The 22,009-nt window shown below is 40.9% G+C and overlaps 2 protein-coding genes across 2 annotated transcripts in view; one reads left to right on the top strand and one right to left on the bottom strand.

The window, feature by feature from the left end:
- Nucleotides 1-1,595: 1,595 nt before the first annotated feature.
- Nucleotides 1,596-15,367, top strand: LOC308172057 (macrophage mannose receptor 1-like; the record flags this gene model as incomplete). The annotated part of the gene is made up of 23 exons (XM_080546968.1): nucleotides 1,596-1,881; nucleotides 2,398-2,518; nucleotides 3,853-4,007; nucleotides 4,150-4,307; nucleotides 4,406-4,519; nucleotides 4,726-4,841; nucleotides 4,987-5,135; nucleotides 5,250-5,449; nucleotides 5,735-5,847; nucleotides 7,670-7,734; nucleotides 8,417-8,455; nucleotides 8,978-9,138; nucleotides 9,224-9,285; nucleotides 9,601-9,698; nucleotides 9,982-10,124; nucleotides 10,347-10,433; nucleotides 11,794-11,899; nucleotides 12,089-12,300; nucleotides 13,403-13,568; nucleotides 13,972-14,121; nucleotides 14,369-14,485; nucleotides 14,606-14,773; nucleotides 15,144-15,367. The coding sequence occupies 23 exons, from the start codon at nucleotides 1,596-1,598 to the stop codon at nucleotides 15,365-15,367; spliced, it is 3,210 nt and encodes a 1,069-aa protein (XP_080403094.1).
- Nucleotides 15,368-17,527: 2,160 nt separating this feature from the next.
- Nucleotides 17,528-22,009, bottom strand: part of cacnb2b (calcium channel, voltage-dependent, beta 2b) — a gene marked incomplete at its 5' end in the record, with an annotated part of 29,439 nt that continues 24,957 nt past the window's right edge. The window contains one exon of the mRNA XM_080546354.1: nucleotides 17,528-18,402. Within this exon, the coding sequence (XP_080402480.1) occupies nucleotides 17,626-18,402 (777 nt within the window). The 3' untranslated portion in view covers nucleotides 17,528-17,625. The remainder of the gene's footprint in view (nucleotides 18,403-22,009) is intronic.

Below are 22,009 nucleotides of genomic sequence, written 5' to 3'. Positions count from 1 at the left end.
CAGTCTAAAGAGACAAAACGGATCTTTGTTAGGAGCAGAATGACCCCTGGCCACAACAATTTACCTCACAAATGCATAGTGTAGCTCATTAATCAAACATAATCGGATGACCCATCATCTTTTATTATTGTTATTATTAAAAGACCATTTCTTTTTCCTAAGAAAACTTATTCCTCCCACACATGAATCCTATATCAACTCATGTCAGGTTTTATTTAAATACTCACAACATCTAACAAAACAGAAGATACATAAATAACAAACGTACAGACAGTGGGTGGGTAGGGGGTTCAAGACAGGACAGGGGTCATGTGGTTTCTGGATCACATTTTGGGTCAGGAGGGCAGATCTTAAGTGCCTTTAAGACCTTTGACTGGTTGAACCCACGACTGGGTGGGAGTCAGGGATACAGGGCTCATGGCTTCCCTACATGGGCATATCGAGAAGAACTGTGAAGTTACCGTGGAATTAGTGGGAGTGTGAATGACAATACATGAATCATGAACACACAACTGTTCAACAGGACCCGCCCCAGCTCTAGAAGAAGCCAATGTCTTTAACATGGTTTTGATGCAGCGGTACAGCCTTCTAGGTTTATAGATGAATATGATGGTACATCATGTTTCTTCGGAGCAAAAAAATATAATGTCAGTTTTATCTGAATTTAAAAGGATAACATATTATGTGTCTGTTTTTAAGGGACAACAACATGTATTTCAAGGTTCAGGTCTGATGGAGTTTATCATAGTTCTATTTCAATGTCACCACTTGATAATATCAAGTTTAAGGTGTGATTATGAGTCGGACTCTGTGAGGACATATAATGTATATTGAGTAAGAACAATAGTCAATTATTATTATAATAGAAACAAATATTTACAGAGTGGATCTGCCACATGTTCCATGTGGATGTTATATCACATGTCCGTGTCGGAAGTGAGAATGTGTCTAGTGACCCACCCACACGCAGTGTTGAAATCCTTAAATGACACCCATTCATATAAGAAGGAAAAAACACAACATGTGACAGGACATTTTTTAGATACTAAATAGTACAGTAGATGGCATGACCATACACTCAGGTCCTCTGCCAACAGTGTAAAGACAGAGCCGTTAATGTCAATCAGAGTCCTACTAGGACAATGCTAACCATCAAGATAACAGTAGCTGCCATTTTACTCTTCATGCAAACCTCTCAGTCTTCATCTCTATCAGGTACTGTATGTTCTCATTGACTTTCACAGCAACCGGTGGTACGCGTATACCTGTATATGACTCTTTGGATTAAAAGCGTCTGCTAAATGGCAAAATTAATTAAATTAATTAATTAATGACTCCCCTCAGTAGGGAATCAATTGGTTCTGCAAGATTGGTCTGAGATTTAGAGGGAACCAGAGGTAGAATGGATAAAAGGACCACTGCATATTCTAAGACTAGTATTGCCATCAATTGTTGTAACCATCCTCTCTTTCTCTATAGATGCCGTGTTTAGTCTCTACAATGCAGCCTGGGGTAAGACTGTTCATGTCGGGAGACCCAATGGACCTTCAATGGAGAGTGTTACATCGATTGATAATATTGATCCTCTGATCTCGATGCGCTGGGTATCTCAAGGAAGACTATTCTCCCCAATCCAGAAAAAGTGCATCAGTGTCCAGGGAAAAAGCGAGGGTAGTGTACTGTTGTGGTATGACTGCAATGAGAAGAGTGACCTCCAACAGTGGGAATGCAAGAATCAAACGCTGCTTGCACTCAAAGGCCAAGACCTGTACATACGCGTTAGTGACAACGGTAGGCTAGCGTTGTCCAAAGACACGGGACCCAGGAGCCGCTTCACCATTAAGGGTACAACGGACGGCGCCTGCTCAAGAAGACACAGAGGTACAGAAGGCAGGGAATGGGCACACTTCATCATTTTATATGTGACTGATAAGGGCTCTGCACACAGCGTGCGATTTCTGTTGCGCGTCAACATTCCATTTTGAAGTTTGAATGGAAGTCTATGAGAAAATCATAAAACATCGCATCCCAATGCACACAGCGTGCGATGCTTGGAAATGCGATGTTCTCATAGACTTCCATTCAAACTTCAAAATGGAACGTTGACGCGCAACAGAAATCGCACGCTGTGTGCAGAGCCCTATAGCCTTTCAGCTACTGTGCAGATTCTGTCCAAAAACTGTGAAGCGGCCAAATAAGATTAAAAATGGTTAAATAAAAAATAATGTAATATATACATTAACTTATAGTGATGAATATTAATGCATCAGGATACTGTTTAAGTTAAAGATTAAACCCCCTAATTCAAATCTATTCATACCGAATTTAGTATTTAATTTGGAACAAAAAACTCTGCAAATGCATCCTGACCTCACTATATTTCCTGGTTGCTTCCAGAAATATTTACCATTGATGGCAATGCATACGGCCAGCCTTGCCAGTTTCCCTTCTTGTACAAGAACCGATGGTATGGAGACTGCACCTCCATCGACCTGGAGGCCCATACCAGACGTACCTGGTGTGCAACCGAAACAAACTATAGTGTGAATAACCTCTGGGGGTACTGTCCAAACAAATGTGAGTATACAATAAGAGAGAGAATAAGTCTGACAAAAGCTAGTTTATAACTGTTTTAAGGTCGATTCAGTAGGTGATAACTATTCCATAATTAAGTACAGAATGTCATCAAAAGATGTATGGGTGTTAGTGGCTGTTAGAATGGACCGTTTTGATATACATTTTCTATTACTGAATTTCTATTTATTTCCTTTTTTTGTTGCTTTCAAATTGAGCTCATAAAAAAAAAATCATGTACAACATTTTATGTCGGTTCAGAAAGCCATAATTTGTCATTTGTGATGGTGTTTTTGAATACATACATCTATGTTTTATATTGCTGTATCTCATCCCTTTACAGTAACTGAGAACTGGATTAAAAATCCTGTGACAGAGGTGTTTTACCAGTTCAACTCCCATTCTGCCCTGACCTGGCACCAAGCCCGGACCAGCTGCCAAGAGCAAGGCAGTGACCTGCTCAGCATCACTGAGCCCCTTGAGCAGTCTTACATTACAGGTAGCGCCCCCTGGTGGCTGTGACTAACTTGATCATGTACAGCAGTCTGAACATTACGCATGATCTCGAAATGATTTCCTCCATCCTTTTCTCTTTCTCTCCATCTCTCTCGCACACTCGCACACACACACACACTCGCACACACGCGCACGCACACACACACACACACACACACACACACACACACACACACACACACACACACACACAGTTTTGTTAAGCTTTGAGCACTTACAGTTGTGGATAGGTCTGAACATCCTAGACCAGAACAGTGGATGGGAGTGGAGTGATGGGAAGCCTTTCCGTTACCTTCGATGGGATTCTGGTAAGTGTTCCCAACATGCTTCCACACCAAGCATCTAGCTATGTACATGGTGTCATGAATGCTACTTCTCATTACTATCACTTATTACTATGGAGGTGATACTTAAGGCCCACTTAGTGATGTTGTACTCTGGTTATAGCACATCCACTCTCTGATCCCGGGCATAACTGTGGAGTCATAAATTCTGCAGTGCAGTCCTACTGGCAAAGTTCACTCTGCTCTCAGAAGCTTGGATACATCTGTCAGAAGGGCAAGCCTGCATCAACTGTTCAACCAGGTGAGAAAAGTGTACTCTATTAAATTTGCACATATGTATATGTACTGTATATGTATGCAGGACTTACTATACCATAGTACTATCTGATATCTGTTATTTAGGTATGAAAAGTACTTACATTTTATTTTCAAACTTTCTCATCTTTTGATGGACAGTTGTGTCTGGTTTTTGTACGAGTCCATGGGTCCCCTATGCTGGCCAGTGCTACCTCCTTAAGCGTGTTAAGAAAACTTGGTCCGACGCCCTGAAAGAATGTCACAAAGAGGAAGGCGACCTCGCGAGCATCCACAACATAGAGGAGCAAAGCTTTGTCATCTCCCAGCTGGGATACGGTGAGTGAAAGAATGAAGCTCTCCAGCCCACGTTTTAGACTTTCCACTTGAACTGATCATCAGGATGTTGCTGGAGTATGATCTCTATCTTACAACATGACGACATTGATGACATTTTCTTGTGGCTGTTCCTGGTCTGCAGCATCCACTGATGAGTTGTGGATTGGACTGAGCGACCAGAAGACGCACCTGCTGTTTGAATGGAGCGACCACTCCAGTGTCACCTTCTCCAGGTGGCACGTTGGGATGCCCACCCACGCCAACCGCCCGAGAGAGGACTGTGTCCTCATCAGGGGAGAGGTACGGACAAACCATGTTACCATCATCCACACATTCCACACCATCCTCAGCTGAGTGTCCTTGTTGCTTTCCCTAAGCTAGACATCTTTCCGTTGCAGGACGGGAAGTGGGCTAGCCAAGTTTGTGAGAACAAGTATGGGTTTGTCTGCAAGAAGAAGGCTGCTTCCAAACCCTCTGGAGATCAAGTGGAAACCAACCCAGGATGCAAACCTGTGAGTTCAGTACACTAGCCTGTTATATTGAATCAATCTATTTGTTTTTTTGATTGGTTCAGTTTTAGTGTTCTAGTCCACGGAAAGGCTGGAGCTAGGGCATAACCCCCCCCCGGTCAATAAGTGGTACCACCCGCCACAGTCACACAAAGTCCTGTGAGAAACACTGTGGAAGTGAACTTGTTTGTTTGTTTTTCATTCACAAGGGTTGGAACAGGTATGGTTCCTATTGCTACCTTGTGGGATCAGACACAAAGACTTGGAACGAAGCTAAAGACACATGCAACAGCTCAGGCTACTACTTGGCTGATGTTTCAAGCGGGTAAGAGAGCAACTGTGACTATATGTTCATTATTGCTGTAAAATAATATTTAGATAATGTTTTCTTTACTACTCAGGATGAGAGAAATTCCCCTCACCAGTGTAAAACTGAAGGTTTCCATTTGTTTTTTTGTGAATGTTCACAGAGTGGATAATGCATTCCTCATCAGCTTGGTCGGGGTGAGGCCAGAGAAGTACTTCTGGATTGGGCTTTCTAACCAGAATAATATTGACAACTTTGTTTGGACAAACACAAACAGAGTGACATTTGTTAACTGGAATTCAGAAATGCCAGGTATGGGATAAGAATGGCAAAGATTATATCCTCTCCAAAAAAAGGAAATTGATTGATTGACGGGATAGTTTTATCCTTATTTAATTGTTCTCTTTTCATCCAATACAACATAAGGCAGCAGACAAGGTTGTGTCGCCATGAGAACTGGGACTTCAGCTGGGTTATGGGATGTTCTGAGCTGCACCAATAAGGAGAAGTATATCTGCAAGCATTTGGCGGACGGGGTGGTCATGACCCCAGCCCCGATCACCCCAGCCCCTACTAAATGCCCCGAGGACTGGAAACCTGTGAGCAATAGAAACTACTGCTACAAGGTAGGAACAACCACAGTATTGTTAATTGTTGTTACATAGTCTAAAATGTTTTTGCAAGACTCACTGAGTGAAAAGTGCATCAGAAATGATACAGAAGTATGTTATAGACATGAAAGTACGACATGAACCTTGAGTGGCTATGCCCATGCAATGTTATTCCTTGACCACTAAGAGTATGTCATAACAATCTAATGCTATGCATGTGGAAATTCATTACTGTAGCTGCATTGTTTACTTGTACTCCTTCAGTTTGGCTTTAATCCATACCTCTCTTCCTTGTCTCAGTTTTTCACAGGGCCACGGTCAGGTGAAAAGACCTGGTTCGAAGCTCAGGACTATTGCAGGGCAATTGGGGGAGACCTGCTCAGCATCCACAGTAAAGATGACATACATGAAAGGTAAGGCACATTAACATAGACAAAGTTAGGCTGTATTGCAAGAAGATGTAAGGTGTTTGTTACATTGCATTTGATACTGAATATTGTAGGGTTGAAAATGACACTGTTTTCAGTCTCTTTGTCTCAGAGTTAGATTACTCTGACTGACAACTAGATGGCGCAAGAGCCCCACTGGTAACCCACAAGCTATGATACATTACGGTACTTATGTCGGCCTGTTCAATTTCCCTCGGGTGATATTGCACTTGTTCATATCATTGACTTATTCATATAATTTTGAATCATTCAGGTCTGGCAAATCCTGGATTGGTCTCAGTGCCCAGGATCCTAACAGTGGCTACGTATGGAGTGATGGATCACCGGTGAGTCACGTTGAAATACCAGTAGCCTACATTTTTGCTTTTACAAAAATTCTTTATTTTTAGGTGCAGGTTCAGTTATCATAAAATGTCTCTTGTTGGCACACAAACCAACAACATCCATCCAACATCCATGTCCATGTTACTAAATAAATACTTTAGCTGCCAGTTTACCTGCCACCCTAGTCAAACAATCCTATTTCCAGATTTAGATTCGAGGATAGATTCCAAAGTGCAACAGAATTTAAAACCTATATGGATATTTTTACATTTTAACACACACACACACGCACACACACACACACACACACACACACACACACACACACACACACACACACACACACACACATTGGACACCTCCCTCCATTCAAATACCGACAAAAACATCATAAGCAACCAATGAACTAGCCCACCCTGCTGACACCCTTGCCACTTGACAATCCCCCCCTTAACTGTGTACGGTGGTCTGCATCTTACCTAGGCCTCAGTGTGTGTGTCTGTGTGTGCATCACAACGTTACTCACAGCAATACAACGTTACTAATAGCTGTCAAAACGAGCTTATTAAATAATTTTAAATGAATATTTAGCTACCTACCATCCTGCATCTTGTGCACAGCTTGATATTCACAGAGCTACCTAGCATATCCATGGTTATGGTCTTTCCAAGTCCCCACCAAACAGTTTCTCAAAAGTAGTCATTTCGAAATGAAACAAACATGCATGCTACCATAAACTGTCACTTTGTGTTATTGGTTATAAGTCGGCGTTTGTTTTTTTAACAAGTGTGGGTGGGTGGGCTGAGTTGTAGATGTTTGACAATTAGCAATGTTAAAGTGATCAGTTTTAAAGGTCGTTCCTCGTTGAATGCATGAACAGCTGCGCTGGCGGGCGGTAACAAAATCCCTCAAGATATTAAAAACCTATATCCGCTTGTTAAGTCGTGACGTGTGTCCGGGTCCAACGTTGGCTGAGGCGCTGTCTTCAAAATGCCGAAATAATAATAATAATAAATTCTATTTATATAGCGCTTTTCCGAGGCTCAAATACCCTGACAATATGGAGAAAACGGGAAAGTATTGTGTCCCTTGTTGTATGAATAGATCCGAGTCTAAAAAACGATTCAACTGTCATTCTACCGCTGTAGTTCACAGGTACTCTGGTGCGGAGAATTTCTGGTTTGGACTCGGAAATGGCTAAACGTCACTTTTGACGATAGAGATTTGATTGGGCACCCGTGTTGTGGGATGTTTGTTGATAATAATCAAGTTTACCAAACAATGATAGTTTTCTACAGTAGCCAACATTGCATTTGAAATATTGTGTTTCTCAAAGTACATTTCTTGCCGTATTTTATTGTTTTCCTCAGCTGTCTTTTCTACACTGGACTGACGGAGAACCTAACACTAAATTCGTGCAATCACGTTGCGTTGAAATCATCCAGTATAAAACGTTTGACAGTGAAGGGTCCTGGGAGGTCGACCACTGTGAGAGCCACAATGACTGGCTGTGCCAGATCCGTAGAGGTACAGTATGAACTAGTGACGTTAGAATTATAAGGTTCTATCTCCATTTTTGTCAAAATTGAGTTTTTTACATAATCTGATCCATTAGGTGTTTATTAATGCCTGTGTCGTGTTATTTTTAAAATGTTGACATTTTTGAGTTAGTAATTCATAAAATACAAAGGTTCCATCTCACAAAACATAATGGAATGTAAAAACTTTGACACTCAATATCTCTGAACTACCCTAAACGGAGATAGAACCTTATCATTCTAAGCTCACGAACTATAATGCCTTCTGTTGCTTTTGGCACTGTCTGTCACAGGTGGCTGCAGTTCTTGTTACTCGTTGTAAGTGTAACATCTTGTTATGAGGGTTGTTAGGCTTCAGAATAACAGTATAATAGTTACTTTGTAATTGCACTAGGGTTTACTTTCTACTGATTCTCAGCACAGTTTATAACAGTAATTTGTGTTACATTGTAGGCCTACTGCATTTACACAATTAATTACACATTCCTTCCAAAATGACGAAACAGAACTGAGCCCTCTATGGGGATGCTTAGTTATTTTGTTTTGAAAATACACATATTCCTTGGAGTTTGATTATCCCCAGTGTTGTTTTCTAGAGATGTCGGTTTGATTAAACCTGCCCCTGAGTGTGTTTGTATCTGTGTTCTTTCTCCTTGACTGTGCACCTGCAGGAAAGACACCAAACCCCTCGCCCAATGACACTGTCTCTGGTAAGTCACCTGAAGACCAGGGGAGTCTGGTGGAGGTGGACATTTGAGAACGACTGTAATGCAAGGAATGGAATGAGGAATGGTGTGTTTGATACTATTCCTCATTCCATTCTATGCATAACAATAAGCCTCCACTAACCTCCTCTTCCGAAGACCCAACACAGGTGTTCCACTGACACACACAGACATTCAGAACACTGTGTTTTTAACCCTTTACCCTCGATATCATTGTGGCAGTTCACTTCACCAGAATTCTATTTGATTAACACAAGATACAGTAAGGACATATGAACACTAATTAACAGGCAACAAAAAGATACCACTCCATCCAATAAACAAAAGAAAATGCACATAAAAATGACTTAAACATTACAATTGTTTTATTATTCTGTGACATACAGTACGTACTGTAGCGCCTAGACCTTTTCCTCATACATGGACTACTCTATCTTCTATCTGTTTCCAAAATATACACAGTAATGCCAGGGACTCTTATGTAAAGTCTTTTCTATCCTCTTACAGACTACAATGTGACTGCGGATGGTTGGATAGAGTATAAAGGCAATCAGTATTATATCAATGAAGACTCGCTGGCCATGGAGGAGGCCAGACACTACTGTCAGCAGAGCCATGGTGACCTGCTAGTTATGGATGGAGAAGATGAAGAGTTTGTGAGGAAACAGGTATTAAACCACCGGCCTCTGCCATGCCTTCAAAGTCATATATAGAGACTCTTTTACGACTTTCGTTTAATGTTCGTTTGTTTAGACGTGGCAGATACATGGACGTTTTCACATTGGGCTAAGAGTTGAACTTGATGGGTCAGTGAGGTAAGTATTTGACAATAAATCTCTCACTTATAAGACTGTAGTGTTCCTTAAAAACCTCACCAATGTGGCCTGGGGTGGTCCAGTGGTCTAGCACCGCCGTCTACAGTGCACACATATGCCCATGTCGACATGGGTACGAATCCGATCGCATCCATGCCCTGCTGACATGCCCTCTTCGCCTTACTTTCCTATCTATCTTCACTATCTCTATCCAATAAAATTAAAAATATGAGTGGGACTGCCCCACCTTTAAAAAAGTGCTTAGGGATGTCCACAGAGTTGCTAGTGAAACTGCCTGGGTTGTGTTGTGTCTAGTTGGATAGATGGCTCCCCAGTGTTGTTTGAGAGATGGGCTACAGAGCAACCTGACTTCAAGAGCAATGATGAGAACTGTGTGTTAATGACCAACGAAGGTGAGTGAAATGAAATGAGCTGAGACTGAAAGAATTGTTTATTTATAATTTTTCAAAAGAGACCGGAATTTCAATCTTTTAGCATGCATTATCGAAATCACAGAAATGATTCCAAGCAGCATAATAGCAGTATTCCAAACTTTATTTATTTGGACGAGTTTCATTAAAATGAGCAAGCCCTGGTAGTATTTTGGCAAAATGATCCATATAACATGGCATTGTCTTTGAAAGGTGGTTTTGATTGAAGTGTTTAATTTCAGCATGATATCTTAAATATTTGTAGGGTTCTGGTTTAATGTCAACTGTGGAATTCGGTCCGATTCCATCTGCAAAAGGAGTGGGTCACCTCCTGCCAACAGCACTGCGGCCCCCACTGTGCCCCCCAAAGGTGGCTGTCCACCCGACTGGGACAGCTTTGAATCAAAGGTCAGAGGTCACAGACCCTCTAAATGCAGTGTAGTGCCTGTAGGCCTACCTCAGAATTGTGGTCGCCAATCTTGACGTAATTGTTCATGTCCAACAGAGCTTTTTATCCATACCTGAACACGCTTGATCATGTTCCACTAAGGGAATTCTATTTATTCATTTATTTTAAGTTTGTGTATTTCTTAGGATTTGGAAAATGAACATACTCTTTGTTGCCTATAGTGTTACAGGATCATTGAAGCGCACCAGGACACATGGGCTGAGGCTAAAGCACAGTGCAAACAGATGGGAGGAAACCTAGCATCCGTTGTCAGCAGACGTGCGCAAGGTTTGTGGGATTCCTTTAACCCTAACGAATAGTTTCTCATCATGTCATTAACCAATTGACTGTCCGTGATCACAGAGTTCAGCACTATAACTGAACTCTAAAACGAAGGAATGAACACATCACATCCATGTGCTAAACTGCAGTATGGTGCTCAACAACTTATTCTCCTATGGATTGTAGTATTTCTGATGACCATGATGAACAAGATGGCTGGCGGTATTACTACATACCTGTGGATTGGCTTGAATACCATAGGCCGGCATCGATTCCTATGGGCCGACGGGCGACCAATGCGCTATAACAACTGGGCTAAATCTGGTGTAAGTTTGACTGAAAATGTGAGGGGGACGATATCACAATTTTGCGGAAGGTCTATGAGTCCTCTCCCAGCTTAATCTGACCTTCCGAAAGCACATTTATTGCAATTCTACATTGGTTTATACACCAGTAGTTTTCAACACTTTTGGGACTATTTGTTGAACTATTCCATTGGTTCCATTGTGTCAGGCAACTCAGTCAAGTAGAGCTAAGTATGCACAATTCTTTAAATGTTATTATAAGACTATTTTAACCTGTTCCGATATGTTTTACTCATAAACTGCTGTTTACTTTGTGTTTTCTTTCCAATTCTAGTTCAGTGAATACCAGTATGGGGCAGAGGTAAAGTCCGTTAATACTTGAGGCATTCTCAACATAACATACATCTTACATTTTATTCAAAGACACTCATGTACACTACATAGCCAAAAGTATGCGGACGCAATTATGGTCTGGGGCTGTTTTTGATGGTTTAGGCTAGGCTCCTTTGTGCCAGTGAAGGGAAATCTTAATGCTACAGCATACAATGTGATTCTAGAGAATTGTATGCTTCCAATGTTGTAGCAACAGTTTGGGGAAGGCCATTTCCTGTTTCAACATGACAATGCCCCCATGCACAAAGCAAGGTCCATAATGACATGGTTTGCCAAGTTTGGTGTGGAAGAAATTGACTGGACAGAACAGAGCCCTGACCTCAACCCCATCGAACACCTTTGGGATGAATTGAAATGTAAACTGTGAGCCAGGCCTTCTTGCCCAACATCAGTGCCCGACCTCAGTTCCATGTTCCAAAATCTAGTGCCTTCCCAGAAGAGTGGAGGCTGTTATAGCAGCAAAGGGGGGACCAACTCCATAGTAATGCCCATGGTTTTGGAATGAGATGTTCAACAAGCACATATGGGTGTGATGTTCGGGTGTCCACATACATTTTCCCATGTAGTGTATCAGAGTACAAGGTCACCATGAATATCTTTTTGTAAGACTGATTAGGTTTACTCTCTCCGTTACCTTTCTCTTTATCAGGAGCAGTGTGTTGTGATGGACAGCAGTGCACCTGGCTCTGCATTTGGAAAATGGAAGTCAAAGCCCTGCAACGACACCAATGGATACATCTGTCTACGGAATGTTGGTGAGCAGACCTCCGTCTTGACCAACAGGACATGCAGACTGCCTAACAAGGATGTGTTATTTTCCTAAACCATCACTCCTATATCACTTGTATTTTGCTGTAGTCTTCCTTTCCACAACCTTGATGCTAACTGCATTTCTATTTTGACTCTGCATTGCCATTCCCCAGATCCATTAATCCGTGTCCCAGCACCAACAGTGTTTCCCAAAGCCTACGTTAAGGTGGGCAATGACTCCATCAAGGTGACGACTCAGAAAATGAGCTGGAATGATGCCAAGATGCACTGTGAGAAAGATAGCGCTCACCTGGCTAGCATTCTGGATGATCGGTCCGAGGCTTACGTTGAGCTGCAGGCTCTGAAGCTCAAGGCGCCTTTGTGGATCGGTCTCAATAGACTAGAGGTACAGTACTGCAATGTTACTTCTTCAAGCTGCACACAACAGTTGACTGGAGTGTGCAGGTTTTCCTCCAGTGTTAGCTGGTAATTACAGTCATCTCCGCCTGCGACTGACCCTGTGGCCTCATCTAGTATATGGTAGACCTTTTTTTAGTGTTCAATCCATATAGCTTACAAGTACACATTTCCTCCACTTCTATTGTTTTGCATGGTGCACACTGTATTTGAACCTCAATAGTTTTTGTTGTTTCTTTACATCTTTTTACATTTTGGGGGGGCATTTAGCAGGCGCCTTTATCCAAAGCAGCTTAGAAAAAATACATTTGTCTAAGTAAGTGAATCATCAATCCATCAGTCATCATAAGAAAAAAATAATCTATGCTAGGACCAGGGACCATTGGCAGTCACAATGCTAGAAGAAGGAACTTACATTTAACCACTTATCAGATGCTTTTATCTAAAGCCACTTACAATTAGAACTTACAGGGACAGTCTCCCTGGAGTAATTTAGGGGCTAAGTGCCTTCCTGAAAGGCACACTAGTGGCAGAATTACTTAAGAATTACACTAGAAGAATGACTTTTTAAATGTTATTTATAGTAGAGAAACTGTACGGGGGGTAGTGGGCATGAGGAGGTCAGAGACTTGTGTGGGAGTGGTGGGGCGCCGTTGTCTCTGACAGGATGTAGTCCAGGACTGCGCTGTGCTCTGTCACCACCATAACCCCTGAGCCCAGTGGTCTAATCTCTTAACAGCATGATACCACAGCATCATAACCACACACGCACGCACGCACACAAACACACACACACACACACACACACACAGACACCACAGTCAGACACAGACAGTGTGTGTGTGAGTGTGTGTGTGTGTGTGTGTGTGTGTGTGTGTGTGTGTGTGCGTGTGTGTGTGTGTGTGCGTGTGTGTGTGTGTGTGTGTGTGTATATGTGTGTGTGGTCTCACCAGGCTCTGTAGTGAAGACTGGGGTTCTGCTGGTCTCAGGGGAGTGGTCGTTGATCACCTCCGCTGGCACTTTATGCAATTTCTTCTTTTTCTTCTGTGTGTGTTTGTGTGGCCACATCTATTTTGTTCCTTCCTTCTCAGACTGATGGCTACTTCAGATGGATGGATGGCTGGCGTCTGAGCGTGGTCCATTGGGCCGTTGATGAGCCGAGCCGAGATCGCCCCTGTGTGTACCTGGATGTGGATGCCAAATGGAAGACAGCTTTCTGCAATCACACTTTCAACAGTGTGTGTAAGCAGTCCACAGGTGAGATATCAGACAGATGATGTGAGCCATGGTATCAGATGCCTATACAAAGTGTTTACATGAGCATGAATGATTTTATTGGGGCCTCCCAATAAAATGGTTTTCAGAAAGGTTCATATTCAATAGTCATGGATGATTTGATGCGTTATGATGCTTTATATATTTGGAGATTTTGGAGATATTTATTAATTTGTATTTATATATATATATATATATATTGCCATTCTTTTTCGTTGCCCAAATCACATCAAAGTCATTTTAATCAAAAAGGTTTCTTCAGAGACTTGGGATGATTTTGTCATAAGATTTAAAATGTGCTAATTATCTGGTACGTTTACTTCCATTGGTTTGGGGGATCTCAAATCTCAATCACTCGCACCCACAGTCTTGCCACCGGCTCCAGTGTACCAGTACCCTGGTGTGTGCCCTTACGATGAGGAGGATGAGAGGTTTAACCAGCGTGTCTTCTGGATGCCCTACAAGGCTCACTGTTACGCCTTCTTGACACGTGAGATAGAGTGGGCTGACGCCGCAACGAGCTGCGTAAGGAAAGGTAGGAGTGACCTCTAACTCCTCTTCCTGGTAGGAGTGACCTCTAGCTCCTCTTCCTGGTAGGAGTGACCTCTAGCTCCTCTTGTATTTAATGTAATACATTTTTGTTTCTAACTGTATTCACATTGTGCAATGGATTTTCCATTATTTCCCATGTCCTCTTCACTTCATAATGCAGAATATAAGCATTAACGGTGATAAGAATGAACAAGAATGAACAAAACACAACTGTTAACTGTTTTGTTAAGGGGCAACTCTGGCTAGCATTGAGGACCCCATGGAGCTAGCCTTCATTAAGAAGAACCTGGAGATGCTTAAAGACAGTCACCAGTCCTTCTGGATAGGCCTATACAGAACACACCAAGGTACCACTAAATGTCTCTTGTTGTATACAAACAATGTACAATTTATACAAAAATGATGTAACAATAACTGTCCATCTCATACGGCTGAAAAGTAACATAAAAGTGCCTTTTCTCCTCCAGGCCAGTGGCTTTGGTTTGACAAAACAGTGGTAGACTACACTAACTGGGTTGACGGTGAACCTTTTGGGGATGAAGATGACAACTATGCAGCGATCTTCTCTGACGATGGTAAATGGATCACAGCCAACCACTGGCATGATAAGAGTTACATCTGCAAAACACTTAAAGGTGAGATAAGACCACTACAGGGTTGTACTGATTGGAATGTTTATTTTCAGTGAAGAGCATATTGTTTCAGTTCGAACAATATTCAATTAAATTAAATATATATGCTTTCTTTTCTACCGGTAGTGATTGAAGGAAATCCAGTACCAACACAAGGTAGGTTGTTTTGTTGATCTACATACTATACAAAAACAGGAATCAATAATCATAAAACAGTGACTTACATAAGGGAAACTGCTCAAATTGTTTACTGGCCTTGTTAAACATCAATACTTATTTACTGACTGACTCATGTAATTGCAAATTGTTCTATGAACAGTGAATGTGTCTTACCTTGGTAATTGATAGCCAATATGTTTTTGCTGTCCTGTAGTATCTGCGAAACAGGAGGCTCACCGGCGCATCAACGCTGGCGTGGCTGTGGTGGTCGTCCTTGTCATCTTTGGTTTGGGACTCACAGCTTTTGTTCTCTACAAGAGATCTGGCAGTCGAATGCCCACCTTTGACAACCTCCTGTGTTTCAACCTCGGGCACCCCCAGTCGGATGTTGTGGACTACACCAATAAATTGATCAAGAACATGCAGCAGGACACCTGAAGGGCCTCTTACAAATGTGTTTGTAATAGGTGATTGTTGAAGAACTATATACCACCTTTTCCTGCCAGCAGCTTGACACATTTTGTCAATCCGCTTGCAGCAAAAGGTGGTATGTACAGTATCACCGTTGGGTTTTGAATGACATTTTGGCAATACAATGTTGAATCAGAATCAGAATTATTTTTATTGCCAAGTATATTCGCACATACAGGAAATTGACTTTCTATATATATATATATATATATATATATATATATATATATATATATATATATATATACTGCATATATATATATAAAAGGATTTTCCAATACAATGATTACTCAGAATTTTGATGGAATGTAGATTTCACATTAATGACACATATTGTGTCAGTGACATTGAATGTTCATTATTTACTGTAGAAGTAAAACATGTTGTGTGAAGCCAAAATATAATGTTTACTGTGACTTACTGTATCATCACTTTGTTTGTATAATGTAATCCACAGAAGGATACTGTATTCTAAAGATGTTCATATGTCAATAATCACCTTAATCGATTCCTTTTCAGTCATACACATATGGCTAATGTAATGAAGATTGTGTAATGAATTATGATTTTTTTCAAAGTTAAACACATAAATACAATACTTGTTTTGCATATGTATTTGTTATTGTCCTAGTTATTGGGTCTGGTTCTCATTTTAATTCATCATAGTTTATTTTATTTTATTATTATTTTATTTTTATTATTGTTTTTTTTAAATTGGTGGTAGGTGGTAGTATTGAATGAGTTTATCATCAAGAAGAAAATATGAAATTTGCCTCTCGCACCACATGATTTCAAAGAAAAGAACATTTGATTCATTCACACCAAATTTGGAACAAATACTGTACACAATAAGTATGCAAAACACAAGTTTGAAAGGAAGTCATTCAGGTTGGCGTACTGGCATTTGAGTCATTGCTAATTAAACCAATTAAGTAGGTAACATTTTATTTGACAGTGCAACAGGTGCTTAGAGCCTCTACTCTCATCATACTTATCTACCAAGGCAATTATGTATTATATACAAATGCATAGAAATAGTATTCAAGCAATATTCTTTATCACAAGTTGATGCATAGAGTATCCAACACATTTAGTACATGTCTATGTCACAAAAAAACAAGTCATGCTCCCAGACAAGGTGCGGGTTAGTCAGAATGCTCGGACCACAGAATTAGAATGAGTAGAACAGACGTGTTCTTTCAAACCAACATTCTAATTATAATATAATTATTAATTATGGCTAGGACTAGAAAAGTAGGAAGCTGAGGACGACTCCATTTTACAATCATGTAGAAAAATAGTTGGGACATGAAAAGTAAATGTTGGCTGCTAAAGATCCACAATGTTTTCAAAGTATAATTTAAATTATAGGAGGATTAATCAAATCAAATCAAAGGTTAAACCCAGCAAATTAATTGTCTTCTGATCAAATCCAAGTTCAAATTGAACACTCTGGTAAAAGAATACACAATTACATAAACAGAGATAAAACCTAACTCTTTAAAGTGAAAATGAGGAGATATTCCTGGGTGCCTATCCTTTGCCTAAATTGTTGTGTATGCATGCAATGGGTAACATAATATGGATAGCAACATACAAGTACATGTGTGGTCCTCTGTGGCTCAGTTGGTAAAGCATGGCGCTAACAATGCTTCGGTTGTGGGTTAGGTTCCCGCTGGGTCCATATACTGTATACTGAAAAATGTATGCACTCACTGCAATGTCAGTCGCTTTGGATAAAAGCGTCAGCTAAATGGCATAGCTGATTCGCCTGGCATGGTCACAAAGCACCAAGCTGTTGATGCACCTTGTTGCCTCGTTTAATTTGTTGCCTCTGCTGCACAATGGTTTCAACAACACCCATTTTTAAACGCTTAAAACTTCGGAGGGCAAAAGACAAGACCTGTCTTTGGCTTGGATACAACAAGTATACTGTAGGGGTAGATCAATAATGGGCAAAATATGTTACTGTACTTGTGACAGCCTACCTGTCCATAGGAGAGAAAAGAGACGCCCTGCTTGTGGAACAGAGAGAGAGTAGGAATAGAGAGAGAGAGAAAGAAGAAGGGACAGAGGGGTCATACAGTACACAGACAGAATGATAACGACGAGAACCACATTGTGCACAGAGAAAGGACAAGAAAGACCCTGCACCTCTGGACTACTAGTGCATAGCAACTGGAGCAGCATAGAAATATACCCACGCACAATAGAAACAGCAGTCACTAGTGTATATAGGCATCCCTGTGGTACTGTCTTACATCACCATGCCTTCTGTCCCTGTCTCTACCCCTGTCCATGTCCCTGTCTCTGTCCATATCCCTGTGTCTGTCTCTGTCCCTATCTCTATCTCTTTCTCTTTCTCTGTCTCTGTCCCTGTGTCTGTCTCTCTCTCTTTCTCTGTCATGGTCCCTGTCTCTGTCCCTGGACCCTTGGTAGTGGTTGTGGTGATTGTGGTTGTGATGGTGATCGCGGTGTGTCCGTTGCTGGTTGGGTTGTCTGTGCTGCCTGTTGCGTTCGTTGTGCTCCAGCTCATAGTCCTCCCCTGGGTGGGGTTGGCTGTTGCCATGGTGATGGTGCTGATGATGGTGGTGGTGGTTGCTGTTGTGATGGTGGTGGTTATGGTCCCTATGGGACACCACCCCCCTGTGGTTGTAGCGCTCCTCCTCCACCTCCTCCTCCTCCTGTTCCTCAGGCAGGAGTCTGCGGCGAGGCTGGGCGTGGTCTCTAGCAGGCTGCATGTCCATGCCTACCCCTGGGCCTACCCCCTGCTGCTGGGCCTGGGTGTGGTTGTAATCCTCTGTCCTGCGGTGATTGTGGTGGTGGTGGTGGGTGTGCTGGGGTCTCTTTGGTTCAGTCCTCAGGGGCCTCTCATCCTCCTCTCTCTGGTCCTCCTCGGCTCTCTGCTCCTGGGGTTGGGGTTGGGGTTGCTGCTGGTCAAGGTGGTTCTCACGGGAACCCTTCCTCTTCGCTGCCGCCGTCTTCTTGCTTTTCTGTCCATCCTGGGATGAAAGTATACCATGTTATGTAACCTTACACACACACAGACACACACACACATACGCACGCACGCGCACACACACACACACACACACACACACGTATGCATCTATGCACGCACTCACACACACACACACACACACACACACACCTACACACACACACACACACACACACACACGTATGCATCTATGCACGCACTCACACACACACACACACACACACACACACACACACACACACCTACACACACCTACACACACACACACACACACACACACACACACACACACACACAAAGGGATCTCAACAAATAGTGCTAAAAACACTAGGTCTGCAACTCTCCTACAGTAGTGGTTTGGGGATATGACTCAGCTAGTTGTTGATGCTATCTGTCTCACTCACCAGCGGTGGTGCTATCTCACTTCCCGAATGGCTAGTAGAGAGGAGTGTGGAGAAATGAAAAATGTCACATGGTAGAAAATGAAATGTATGTATATATATATATATATATATATATATATATATATATATATATATATATATATATATATATATATATATACAGTGCATTCGGAAAGTATTCAGACCCCTTCACTTTTTCCACATTTTGTTGTGTTAGACTAAATTTAAAATGTATTAAATAAACATTATTTGCCATCAATCCACACACAATACCCCAGAATGACAAATGAATGACTAATGAAATTTCAGTACATTTCTTAAAATTTCAATACAAGAAATACCCATTACTGTTAAAATGAGCTAAAATGTCATCAACAAATGACTCAGTAAGTTGTATTGAGTCCATCTTAATGCTTAATGTAATTTTGGAATTAATATCTTTGTTTTTATAGTGTCTCTGATTTGCATAAGACTCAATGACACACTGTGTGGATCAGGTTGTTACAAACTGTGTGGATCAGGTTGTTACAAACTGGACAAATGCAGAGGAACACAACTGCTCAGGAATGCGACCCTGAGGCCTAGGGAGACTTACACAAATGTTTAATAGTGGAGATGAAAAAGCACAGTTGATGGGACAACATCAGCTCATTCACTCTACAAAATTGGTCTAAAACCAAGTGGTCAAAAAGAATCCCTTCATGGAAAAAAAAATCTATCTCATATCCATAATTGTGTTTGTAACAATGAATTCAAGTGATTCAGCAAAGAAAGTGGCTGGAAATGTGTTTATTTGGTTTTACTACAAAACATTATATTAAGTTTAGTGCAAATCCAGCACATGCAATGCAGTTTCTGCACCATCTCTTGTGTGAAGAATAGTGATAGCAGCATCAGGTTATGGGTATGCTTGTCACTGGCAGGACCTGGGGAGTTGATAGTGGCATCCTAATCTACACAGTGTGTAATTGATTCCTATGCAAATCAGAGACACTATAAAAACAAAGATATTAATTCCAAAAATACATGAACTATTATCCTTGCATTAAGATGGACTCAATTAATCTTAGTGAGTGATTTGTTTATGACATTTTAGCAAATTTTAGCTAATTTTAAGAGTGTCATAGCAAAGGGTCGGAATACTTATGTACATGAGGTATTTCAATTGTAATACATTTACTGACATTTCCAAAAACATGTTTTCACTTTCTGGGGTATTTTAATTTAATCCATTTTAAATTGACTCTATAACACAACAAAATGTGGAAAAAGTGAAGGGGTCTGAATACTTTCCGAAGGCACTATTTGTGTGTATATATATATATATATATATATATATATATATATATATATATATATATATATATATATATATATATGCGTAGGTAATGCTACCTGTGTAAGTAATGGTACAGTGAAGCATTTTTGCTTTTTTCGGCTCTACACTCCAAACGTTTTGAAATCAAAGAATTACTATGATACAGATTTTCAGCTTTTATTTGATGGTGTGTGTACATATTCTTTTTACCATTCAGAAATTACAACACGTTTTATGCATAGTTCCCCTGTTTTAGGGTACCCAGGACACAGGACATTTATCAAATGTTCAAATGAATTCAATGAATTCAAGTGATTTGCTAGTCAACTAACACAGCTTGTTTTGTGAGCCTGCTAACAATGTAAAGTAGTGTTATAGTAATCTAGCAGTGGGGATTACTCACCGAATCCAATGCATTGCAGTATTTTGGCTTGACTAGCGAGTTTGTGTTGTGATTGATTGGTTGTCGACATGCGGACCAAAACACTAGACCGTGTCACATACGACGGAACACACCTGACTTACCAGAAACACCTGTCTAGCCAATTGTCCCATTATTTTGGGGTATCCTAAAATAGGGGGACTGCATAAAAGTGTTGAATAGTGAAACCAATATGTACAAAAATCCCATCAAATAAATACTGAGAATCTCTGGTCAAACCTCATCGTAATTGATTGATTTAAAATCCAAACTTTTGGATCCAAACTTTTGGCAAGAAACTGTATCTATCTATCTATCTATCTATCTATCTATCTATCTATCTATCTATCTATATACTATATACAATATATACAGTATATATATTGTATATATAAATATATATATATATACTTATCTATCTATCTATCTATATATATATACAGTATATGATGCTGTTAGTATAGAGAAGCATGCATTACTGCTGTTAGTATAGAGAAGCATGCATTACTGCTGTTAGTATAGAGAAGCATGCGTTTTCTGTGATCTCTGCAATCTATCAATGATAGCATTTACTATCGCTGAGAGGATCTACTGCATGATGCTGCCATAAGAAAGGTAGTCTTTTCTCTGTAAATGTATTATGCAAACATACTTCTTTTGGCAACCTCCAAATGACATGGAAAAAAGGCAGTGGCTACAGGTACGCACGGGTATTGGAATTGCAATAGGCTGTAATTGCAATAGGCGGGTATTGGAATTGCAATAGGCAGACTGTACTAATGCTTACCCCTTATCCTAACCTCACCCCACCCTTAACCCTAACCATAACCAATCGTAAATCGATAACTTACCATAACCTTAACCCTAGACATAACCATGTCCTTACTGTACAGTAAGTGTATTTTTTTGCTGAAATCTGTCTCTAACCTTAACTCTAACCTTAAAGAAGCCTAGGAAAGGAAAGGGTTTGATCGGCAGCTAACCTAGCTAGCTACTGCGCCTCTAAAGCTACACCTTTATACTGAAAATGTGTCGTTAATGAAGGAAGTAGCAACATAGTAACTACCGAAGATCCACCACCAAAACTGGTGCATATCAGGGCACGTGTCCGTGCCTGTAGCCACTATAAAAAATGAAATAAATTAGAGATGAGTTAATGGTACATGAAGTTAACAGAAAACATCTCTCTCTTGCAAACACTTGGGTTAACACAGTACAGTATATTAAGGGCTCTATCTTTCTATAACTCTATCTGTCTGTAACTCTACCTGTCTATAGATATATCTGTCTGTGTCTGTGTAAGTTCCTATACCTGTCTGTCTCTGTGTCAGTCCCTATACCGGTCTGTGTCTGTGTCAGTTCTTATACCTGTCTGTCTCTGTGTCAGTTCCTATACCTGTCTGTGTCTGTGTCAGTTCTTATACCTGTCTGTCTCTGTGTCAGTTCTTATACCTGTCTGTCTCTC

The sequence above is a fragment of the Nansenia antarctica genome (genome assembly GCF_963989245.1).
Source record: "Nansenia antarctica genome assembly, chromosome: 16".
NCBI lineage: Eukaryota > Metazoa > Chordata > Actinopteri > Argentiniformes > Microstomatidae > Nansenia > Nansenia antarctica.
The sequence above is the reverse complement of the archived record's forward strand: the minus strand, read 5'-3'. Positions and strand labels throughout refer to the sequence as shown.